The 11,897-nt window shown below is 38.8% G+C and overlaps 1 protein-coding gene across 1 annotated transcript; it reads right to left on the reverse strand.

Annotated features, from left to right (window-relative positions):
• Positions 1-9,121: 9,121 nt before the first annotated feature.
• LOC129722421 (uncharacterized) lies at positions 9,122-10,511 on the reverse strand. The gene is made up of 2 exons (XM_055675854.1): positions 10,408-10,511; positions 9,122-10,345 (listed from the first exon to the last, which is right to left on the reverse strand). The coding sequence occupies exons 1-2, from the start codon at positions 10,412-10,414 to the stop codon at positions 9,252-9,254; spliced, it is 1,101 nt and encodes a 366-aa protein (XP_055531829.1). The 5' UTR covers positions 10,415-10,511; the 3' UTR covers positions 9,122-9,251.
• Between the last annotated feature and the right edge of the window lie 1,386 nt (positions 10,512-11,897).

Here is an 11,897-nt window from a genome sequence, read left to right on the forward strand (position 1 = left end):
ATTGCCATCAGGATTTCTAGTTCTATTTATTCTTGGTTAATTTAAGCATACCATTCATTTATGTTTGCATGCCTCCCAGCAGGGTCTTTGATTATCAAAGGGTTAAAGGTTCTGTTTTACTGTTTATGTTAAGCAATAAATAACAATCGTATATTTTCCTCGAATTGACCAATTACGCAACGGTTTATTTAAACAAGCACGTGCGCTGCACGGTAAGCGCTCTCGCTAATGATAGTAGAAAAACACTCTCTCTCTCTATTTTTCCGCACTTACTACAACGCGATGAGAGTAAGCGTGCGTTCTTATCCCATTTTTCTACATGAAAGTCATTGTTTTCTTTCTTTCAATGAGAATCATAATTCATATTTTTTGTTAAACTATTGTCATAAGAGATAACGAGATATTTAAACATGTTAATCAAAACTTCGATTAACTTGATTGTTTGTTCATTCATTGATGACGTAGAGTTTATCTGACAAAGTTAAAACAACCTCAAACTTTTGTAGAGAGTATATGGCGGGATCGTCGCCATCATTCAGTTATTCTTCATTACTTTAAATTTCTACAAAATACTTGAAAACCCTCTGTAAACTCATCGAAAAAAAACTCTATTCTCTACTACAAAATATAGCATAATGGTTTGGCTGCTGACTTGTACACATTCATATTTTTAACACAGCATACAGTCATCCCAGTATTATAGGCCAACCAGTATTATGGGCCAGTCTACACTTTGTATTGGTTTCTAACATATTTCAATAACTAACGTGACTAACGGTCACCAAACTAACGGTCACAAAGTGTATTGACCCACAATACTGGTTAGCCCATAATACTGGGATGACTGTAACTAGTAAAATTCAATTGAAACTAAGTTTCGTCAACGTGACACAAGATGAAATATTTCACATTGCGTCAAGCTTGTCAACCATTACTCGATGGTGAGCTTTTTTAAGTTATACTTTAAAAGCTTCTTGTCTGTTTGTGTGCCTTGTACATGGGAGAAACAGTCAATGTATGGTTGCGCGATAAAACAACTGCAATGATTTCACAATGCTAAAAGATAGTATAACATACTAACTGAATAAAACTGAAACTACTAAGTCAAGCTATTTATTACCATTTTATCTGACTTACGATAACAATGTTTATGGAACTAATCAATTATGATAATAAGTTACACAGAGTGAATTCGTTCAAATCATATTCGAATATTTATGTGAAAACCTATCTGATGCGCTTTTGATAATGCATCCTATAATTCAATGAAAGGTGTTATGATAAAACGTAACTTCGACAAAACTATTGTTGACTGGATATTTGAAATGTTACAAAAAAGAGAAATAACTTACAATCATGGAGGCTCAACAGTCACAGTAAGGACTGCAAAAGGATGCCCACAGGGAGGGGTTCTCTCACCCCTTTTGTGGTCATTAGTGGTTGATGAACTGTTGACACAACTAGAATCGCAGGGCTATGAAGTAATTGGTTTTGCGGACGATATAGTAGTTATAGTTCGTGGAAAATATGAGCATGTAATCAGCGATAGACTCCAACATGCTCTAAGTTTAACTACAATGTGGTGCAAAAAAGAGGGACTTACGATGAATCCGAAGAAAACTAACGTTATTCTATTTACACGCAGGAAAAAAATCAAGATTCCTGACTTATGTCTTAATGGAACGAAATCAGAACTTTTTCAAGAAGTCAACTACTTAGGAGTAACTCTATACAGCGAATTAAACTGGATCTTACATTTACATATGGAAAAAATAATAAATAAGGCTACATGTGCCTTATGGATCAGTAAAAAAACCTTTGGTAACAAATGGGAATTGAAGCCAAAGATGATCTATTGGATCTATACAGCTATCGTTAGACCTAGAACAACATATGCGTCCTTAGTATGGTGGCCAAAAACAAATGTCAGGTATGCTCAAAACAAGCTGGAAAAGTTGCAAAGACTTGCCACAATTTCCATCACGGGAGCAATTCGAAGTAATCCTTCAAAGGCACTAGATGTTATGTTAAGCTTACTTCCATTGCATCTATTTGTACAATTAGAAGCAGAAAAAAGCGCACTAAGGCTAAAAAGTTTCTCGAAGGAGACCTCTGGGGACACCTCAGTATACTTGAAAATTTCAAAATCAACGCAATGTTATCTCAGGAAGACTTGATGGATAGGCAGTACAACTTTGAACGACTATTCCAAGTGACTGAGCCAAGTCGCACTGAATGGGAATCAGGTGGGCCTAGCATTCAACCAGGCCCAATAGTGTTCTACACGAATGGCTCCAGGTTAAACAATAGGGTTGGGGCTGGGGTGGCAGGCCCTGGAGTCAATCTATCAATACCTATGGGAGAGTGGCCAACAGTATTTCAAGCAGAAATACAGGCAATACTTGAAAGCGCTACAATTTTCCTACGACGTAACTATAGACATACAAATATATGCATATTTTCGGATAGTCAAGCTGCACTAAAAGCACTGAAATCCGTTTCCTGTTCTTCGTAATTAGTGTGGTATTGCATTCAATTGCTACAGCAGGTGGCTAGAAATAGTAAAGTAAACTTATTCTGGGTACCAGGGCATTGCGGCATTGAAGGAAATGAAAAAGCTGATCTGTTGGCGAGAAATGGATCAATGCAGTTGTTCGTAGGGCCAGAACCGTTTTGTGGAATCTCAGAATGTGCCCTCAAAATGGAACTTAAGAAGTGGGTTTAGGAAGTGGGATCAATGATATAAAACATTTGGAAAAACAATAATTCAGATCGGCAAGCGAAAAAATTTATTGCACCCCAAAAAACAGTAACCCAGCGATTGCTCAGTATCTCAAAAAAAGACTTATGTACCTTCAGTGGCCTTGACGCGGGACACTGCCCAAGTAAATATTACTTTAAACAGATGGGTAAATTACAAGTGGAAACCATTCAACCTAATAGTGGTACGACACCCTAATGAGGCTTACATCAAAGAGGGGCCCGCCACAAAAGATCAAATCTCTGATCGCAGTGGAAAATGTACCCAACAGGAAAAAAATCAGATGTATATTGAAAATAAAAGTAAACAAAAGTTGAGCGATTAACGAAAATCACCAACACAATACAGAAAAGATATACTCGATGTTGCACGTTATAATCGCCGAAATATGCAGTTAGGGAACAATGCTTATATCACAGACTAACAGACGTAACACTGGAACCTAGCTCCATCGCCACAGAAAACGTTCATTTCAGGTTTTCAATCGAATAACAGTCATCGCGCGAATACGTCGTCTGAGGAGCTGTCATGCAATCTCATACAAATTTTGTAGTTCCCCATTTGACACATGCAGTAACGTTGGCGCTGATGTCGCAATACATGACATTACGAATGGCGTATGCCACCATTAAAAATATTTTAAATATTTTATTTTATTAATATTTTAAATTTTATTTTATTAATAGATTTCATTTGCTTCGGCAGCTAAACAAATGTATGAAAATTTTAAACTTATTTGTCAAGTAGACATATGGAACAAAATAAAGCTTGAGCATAAATTTGTGACTAGCTTACTGACTATAAAGTGAGGATTATTATTATTATTATTATTTATTCAATAATTCATCCGATTATAGTCTTAATGAATAAATTTAAATATAAAAGTATATGGCTGGGAAAAGCCACCTTGAAAGGCCGTGAAGGCAACTTTCAAGCTGGCATAAAAACCCAGCATCTTTTGAGAACAATACATAGCAATACAAGCGTAAAATAACATAGAAACAAACAATTTAAAAAATTCATAATGTACAATAAATTACTGAAAATAAGAACTATCGTTGAATTGATTGAAAAGCAGAGCCATTCATGTTCATGAAGGCCGTAGTTCGTACGGTGTGCACTCGTTTGCAGTAGATTCTGGTTCCTTCGTGGACGAAGAGGACAATACAACTGCAGCAAAGGATAGCTGGCAATCATGCCGGCCTGTCAAAATGTTCTGTGCAGTGCTGATAAAAGTCATTTACCCCAGCAAAATTCTGCGGAAATTACAGCCAATTATTTTCAATTTTCACTTCCAATGATCGCAGCACTCTTTCAAATACACTAGATTTTCGTCCTAGTAACGTGCTGTTATACTCAGATGAAATAGATCGCGCGCATCGTTCACGGTAACGGAATAAAATTTGACTACAAATCCACAAAATGATCTTCACTTCAAATCGAAAAAGAACAACAAACAGTCTACTCAACCAAAATAAACCTCACCGAAACACTGACACTGACCGATGCCTCGACAATCTTCGTTAACTGATAAACTGATTTTGTTGTCTTTCTTTCATCGCATGAAATATAATGAGGTGTTTTGACAGTTCACTTCCATGCAAAAAGCGGGAAGGGAGAACTCTGAAAGGATTGTAAAAAAATAACGTTTATGGATGCTTTTTTCACTTTCACTCAAGAGTGTCAACAAATATCAACCCTGGTTCTGTGTCGTTTTGATCGTTTGATCGTTCCTTACGGCGCTGCTCAAGGGGTGAGACTCCAACCAACAAGTAAAGGTTTTCGTAAGGTGGTAGATGATCAGGATCTCTCCATGGCAATGTACGACAAATCTTTTTAACAAAAAGTTTTTGAACTTGTTCAATTCTTTGGATCCATAAATCATAGTGCGGTTCCCATACAACGCACGCAGTTTCCAAAATTGAGCGCACCAAGGAACAGTAAAAAGTCCGCAAAGTACCGTAGTCAGTAAACTCTTGGCCAATTTTAAATATTAGACCAAGCTGGCGATTAGTTTTGGAGATTATCATCGAGAAATGTTGCCTAAATGTTAATTGAGTGTCCAACAAAACACCCAAATCGGAGACAGGGTCGCTAAACTTGGTCGTGCAATGCGATAGTTGCACAACAGAGGTTGCTTTTTGCGCTGGAAACTAATCACAGTACACTTAGGAATGCTCAGCAACATGTAATTGACGCCTATGGCAATCTTCAAGAGATTCGATGAGTTTAAAAATTTTATTATCATCCGCGTACAGCAATCGTGTGCCAGGTGGTAGAACGTTTGTAACATCATTGATGAACAGCGAAAAGAGTAGCGGTCCAAGTATGCTACCCCTGGGAACACCGGAACTGTTACTGAACCAAGTGGACTGCGACTTACCCAGCTTGACAGCGATCTTACGATTTCGTAGGTAGGAATCTAGCCAATCCACCATTCCAGTTGCAACTTTAAGCTTGTCGAGTTTGGCACAATGTAGCCCATGATCCCTATGATCAAAAGCAGATTTTAGGTCCTTGTAAACAGCATCGATCTGAAGGCTCCGGTGCATACCGCGGAGGCAGAAAGAGGTAAACTCCAGTAAATTGGTTGAAACAGATCTACCAGGGTAAAACCCGTGTTGCGGAGTAGAAATATAATTTTTCATGTTGAAAATGAGATGATGATGGATAATGGCTTCGAAAACTTTGGAGCAGGCACACAAACATGAGATCCCACGATAATTTTCAACGTTCCGCCTATCACCTTTCTTAAATACCGGAAACATTACTGATTCTTACCATTGTACAATATTTTTGTTTATTGTTTAGTCTGCAGTATAGTAATACAGGACAGACAAATATTATCTATAACTAATTAAATTATGGCTCTTTTAAACCTAGTTTTACTTATATTAGAATCAAACTCGTGATTAACTTCATTAAAAAGCCTGATGCTGTATTACAACGGGTTATTCTGACCATAAGAAGTTCGGTGGGCTGAAGTCCGAAGGAATGGCCGATTTCGTAGATGACGACGGGACACATGGATATTTTACTGTTCTAGCAGATAACTGCAGTCTATTACGTCAGTTAGGAGGTCATAAACAAACAATCTTTGGGACAACACTCTACGTTTGACTAGTGTGCTTAGTTGTATCAGCTGACGTTGGTTCTCATAAGCTGGGAGGTGTACAGGATTTTGCCATGGAAGACGACGCAAAGTAAATCGAACGAAAGAACGTTGAATGCTTTCTATTTTGTTTATGATTCCTGTGTGGTATGGTGCGCACACTGGTGCAGCATACTCCAAGAGGATGCGAATCAAAGAGCAGTATAGTGTTTTTAAGGCGTAGATATTTTCGAAGTCAGAGGCGTATGCATTACTGATTCTTTCCAACTGCTGGAAAATCGATGTCTTAGCATGGAAAGATTAAAAATCGCATTTAGCGGTGATTCTAGGTTTTTAATAAATTTTTTTAACAGAACGGCAGGAATGCCTGGGGAGAAAGACTGTTTCAGGTTGCAGATGGCTATTGCAACTTCTTCGTTAGTAATAGTAAAGATTTCAGCATTGCACACGTCTCTGCAGCAATATCGTTAGGTGAAGCGCACTCCCTATTAACCCTTTATAAGGCAGTGGCAACTATATTGCCACCAACAACTTTCGTTTTTTTTCTGCTTGATAATTATGAGCTATGATCAGTGATCAGAAATAAACAATTAAATTTAATGACATTTTTTTGCCTCGGCCCGTTAAAGGGTTAAAAAAATTTTATTTGATAGGAAATGTCAAAAGAAATTCATATTCCACTAACTTTTTGAATTGAAACAACTGAACTCTAGAGTAACATAAGTGGTTTTAACCCTGCAGAGATAGTCTGCGTCAATTTACCTCCGGGCTTTTAGCAATTTTTCCCATTTTTTCCTAACAGTGCGTTGGTTTTCGCTCGTTTCTCCTTAACCAATAAATAAATATGAGAACCTTAATTCTGATTTTTATAATTTATTACGCTAATGACCATACATCGATAACAAATGAAGAAAAAAAAGGTTCACACATTCGATTATAGCGTAAATCTCGGCTTGGAATACAGTTGATCAATTTCCCATTGCCACTGATATCTGTACTCCAGGAGCAAAAATTCCCACACCGGTTTTTGAACCGATTTTTGAGCCATCCTTGAAGAATACCGTTCAACCCTGACGAACCATGTAAACTCCGCACTCCCAATCGGAACGCGATGATTCACGTGCAAAAGACTTTGCCCCAAGAATTATTCCTAGAAACTCAACTCTTTCACTAAATTGGATAACAATTACCTCAAGCTTAAGAGGCATTAGGTTAAGTTTCCTTCTTTCAATAAAAGAAAATACCACGGCTTTTTCGAACCCTTTTTCTTACACTGGATATTCGTTCCGGGACTGCATTGTCAAACTTTCCTCTTACTATAATGACAATGTCATCTGCGAAGCCTCACTTACTTACTTTACTTTTCTTTCACGGCTACAGACCGATTATTAATCCAATGCCGAATCCAGAATACGTCACCATGTCACTCGGTCTTGGGCTGCTATCCTTCAATCTCCCCTAATGCTTATTTCGCGGGCAACCTCGTCGACAGCACACATTCAACGAGTGCGGGGCCTACCTCGAAGTCGACGGCCTCTATCGGGATTTCTGTTAAATATAGTCTTCGCTGGTCGTTCTTCCAGTATTCTAACTACATGCCCAGCTCACTGCAACCTGCTTGTTTTATCCGCTTAACTATATCCGCCGATTTGTACACCTGATACACTTCATGGTTCATGCTTCTTCCCCAAACACCATTTTCTAGTTTGCCGCAAAGGATTGAACGCAAAATCCTACGCTCAAAATCGCTCAAAGCCCTCCGTATATCACCCTCTAATGCAGTGGTACCCAAACTTTTTGGCTCCGCGGCCCCTTTTGCTAAACACAAAGAGTTCCACGGCCCCCTTTGCGAAGTACAGGGAGCTTCACGGCCCCCAAAAGAATTTCAGATTCAAGTTTTTCAATAAGAGACTGCGTTTTCCTATCTCATATCGTCCTGCTAGTCTGATTTGATTCACGCCTCGGTCCTAATACACAGAAGAGTTGAAAATCCGCTTTCACAGAGATACCTCAAGATACTTCAATTACCTGTCTAATTTACCAAGAACTTCGCGACCCCCTAGATGAGCCTCGCGGCCCCCTTGCCGGCCGCGGACCCTCGGTTGGGAACTACTGCTCTGATGCGATGTTAAACAATAAGTTTCTAACTTCACGAAGAAGTCCGATATAACACCGGCTATCCTGACGCATGATGTAGAGCCTTCAGGGGTGGCACGTATCAGTCTAATTAGTTGTGTTGGGAAACCAGGTTCGAGCATAATTCGCCATAGCTCGCCACCGATCTTAAGATATTGATTGGGTCTGTTCACAAGATTTTGACAACTTACCTTGGATGTAAAGCTTACAAGAAGCGTAAAGTTCACGGAATTTCCGACGCCTCTCAGAAAAAGAGAATCAATAGAAAGAAAATGACACTTCCACGACACGCCGGTCACTAACTAGTTCATTTTTTCCTAATGAGAAATTATTCGTCCTCCTATTCCTCGATTTCAAAGTGCAGTTTCAGTGATGGTTTGGGAGGCAATTTTCGCCGGTTTTCATGGACATTGACGCCTTTGTCAATGCTGTTTATTATTAAACTGAAGTGCTGGAGAAAATTGTCAGTTTACGAAAACTCTTCGGAGATGACCACTATGCGTTCCAGCAAGATGATGCACCAGCGCATACTGCAAACTTGTTTCAATACTGGTATAGGGACTATTTATCTTCCAGATGGCCTCGAGGTACGACGTTGGCCTAACAAGCCAGTTGTCGTAGGTTCGAGTCTCGGCTCGGGAGAAACTGTTAGTGTCAGTAGGATCGTAGCGCTAGCCCCGCAATTGTCCTGTACATTAAAGAGTCGGCTGCGAAGTCTGTGTATAAATAAACAGAAGGTCAAGTTCCGAATCGGAATGTAGCACCAAGGCTTTGCTTTGCTTTGCTTTTATAGGGACTATTTGACGGATTTTCTGGATAAAAAAGGAATGGCCGCCAAGCTCCACAGATCTGAACCCAATAAACTTCTTGTCTATGATATCGGAGCTTGCTGATTACAAGATTGTAAAACTTGTCACGCGTGATGGTATTATACCTAAAAATGAGTGAATATATTAGCATTTCCATTTGTACCATTTAAATTTCAGAACGAAGATTGAAAATATCAATCACTTATAGAGATTTTTTTATACATAAAAATAATAACACATCGTACGTTCAAACGTAATAAAGCAACTTTAATTGACACTTCTTCGAATAAATAAAATGAAATGTTTGGTTCTTCTGTATGATATATTGCTATTCGTATATAAATACGTATACTATTACTTAGAAACAGCTACTGATCCATCGCTACACACGAGTTACTCGTTTTGATTAGTCAAGCGGTTTTCAAACCACCAACTAATGACGGATGGAACACTTGGCTACCTTCGGATAATCACAGCGATTAAACCGGACACTCCAGTGTTGACCAAGTGGACAGTTAATCAAATATGCACGACCACCATAACATTTATAGAATTTTTCACAATCCCTCGGATGAGTTAGATGCACTGGGTCGTCGACATCATCGATTAATGGGCAGCGAATGTCAATTACTCCCACAACCATTTCTCGCTGTTCTTCCGTCCACTCTTTGGAATCTAAAGGAAATTCTTCATAACTATAATCGTATTCATCGTCCATGCTATCATCTAGTCGTTTAGAGAGAGATTTTCGTTTGAACTGTGCGCATTGAGCAAATTGAGGGAAATCGCAACGATTGATTTTGACGCCAAATTGCTGACCAGGAGGACAATCCAGTACGTAAGCTCGACCATCGAAACATTTCTGAAATTTGCTACAATCCGCGTGTGGTAAATGAATGGGCCGAAACGGATCGTCATATCGTGGGCAGCGAGCGTCTGGTATTCCAGCACTGTAAACAAATTCGGCTTTTACCGGAACAGCTTCAATAAGCTCGTCCTGGACTTCTTCTTCCATATCGATGTCGTTGGCGTGGAAGGGCTTGCTCAAGGAACATTTTGCAACCGACGGGAAGTCGCAACGATTCAAACTTGCTGCCCATTCCTGACCGATCGGGCAATCGATTTCGAATCCTCTACCATTGGCGCATTTCAAGAACTTTTGGCAGTTGGTAGGATGAGGCAAATGCACGGGGTTCATTTGGTCAACAGAAATCGAACACCTGGTATCACTGAATCCCTCGTTTAAGTGGAATTCCGCCGGTTCAGGTTCCGCTAATGCCGTTCGACACCTAGCGAATGAGGGGTAATCACAACGTTGTATCTGCGCTCCAAATTCCTGGCCAAGCGGACAACTAATTAAAAACGCGCGCCCGCTAAAGCATTTGTAAAATCTTCCACATTCTGTTGGATGTGGTAAATGCGTCGGGTTCATGGGATTATCTTGCAAGGGACATCTCGAATCCGGAATGCCTTCATCAAACAAGAATCCTCCAACCGATAGAATCAACGGTAAGATGATAAAAAATTCTGTATAAATAACCATAATTTAAAGTACATTGATATGCATTATAATTTTTCAAACATCTCACCTTTCATCCTATGTATAATGAAACCACAGCTTTTTTAGTTGAACTCTCTGTGATACCCGTAGATTGTTTCGTTTGCGATAGTTATTTCAGTACTGATATCAATTTTCCGGAACGTATTTCGCTTTTATACGAACTTCTGATATATCATTCATTGTAACAGAGATCAAAAAACATTTCCGCCATTAGCGTCAAAGTTAACAGAAGTACTCACTAAAATGACTAATGTTGATTTCCAAGCAGGTGGTTTCTTTCATCAATAGGAATTTACGTCGATTGAATCATGTAAGCCTGCTTCCTGTGCACACAATCCAGAGCTTCCGATCGTAAAGTGAATAACAATGCATATCGCGCAAGAGATCTCACATTACATCGAAATATCATTACACTAAAGTGATTGACGGTCATGATAAAGCGTAATCAAAACTCAACGCTCTTGTTTTCTGCGCCTCTGGAATGTCTGCCTAGGTTAGTTCAGAAATAGTCCTCGACATCATTGGTACAGGTACATGAAAGAACAACCTATTGCAATAATAATTAAAATCAGTATTTAAATGATTATTAATCAGTGTTTGAATTACACATCGTTCAAGTAAATTCACGTTTTTCTGTATTACAAATTTAATTTGAAGCTATGAGCCATTCATCATGCGAAGTGTACACATTATTTGTCTCAATGACGTTCGCAGATTTGGGTTGAAATAGGTAAAAATGTGTTCCCGTCGTTATGAAAATATGCAATTAAAATTTAAAATGTATGACGCAGGATTAAGCAACAATTATTTATTGGAATCTTAATTTATTCAATAAAATTGTATTGCTTTTTAAGGGTACGTCATTTTAAAAAAAAAAAACGATACTTAGCGTTATTCAGTTAATTATCACCTCCTCATAACATTTAAAAAACACATCATACAATGCATCGAAACGAGTCTCATGCAGCCTTCAACCGCACATAAAAGGATAGAAAAGAACTACATTTCCCTGGAACTGGAAAGCTGTTAAGCTTCAAACTTGATACAAACTCTTCATTTTTTTAAATATCTACAATTTTATGGTGAAATTGTGTTGAAGCCACCAATTGCAATGGCCGATTTCGATTACCACTTCGAATTTTCAAAAGCACAAGACTCGGAAATAGTTAATGCGTTCCCTGTGAAAACGTTATTTTATGTCCGCTGTGGGGAAGCAAGCTTAAAACAGCATTTTCACACGCATCAATTATTTCCGAGTCTTATGCTTTTGAAAATTCGAAGTAGTGGTCCGAAGTCGGCCATTTTTGGACACACCAACACCAAAATTTTTTTTTTGCTACACTCTTTGGTAACAGAAATCGGGCCTCTGTTAATTCGGAACATTTCGCTATCAGTTTTTATTGTACACGACGACAACGAGGCTTGGACCACGATTTTATTGACTCTCATTATCTCTTCCAGCCAAATCCGTCAATTGATTCTGTTGATATGTTTGATTGTAATTGTCCATACGACACT

Source organism: Wyeomyia smithii, chromosome 2, assembly GCF_029784165.1.
Source record: "Wyeomyia smithii strain HCP4-BCI-WySm-NY-G18 chromosome 2, ASM2978416v1, whole genome shotgun sequence".
NCBI lineage: Eukaryota > Metazoa > Arthropoda > Insecta > Diptera > Culicidae > Wyeomyia > Wyeomyia smithii.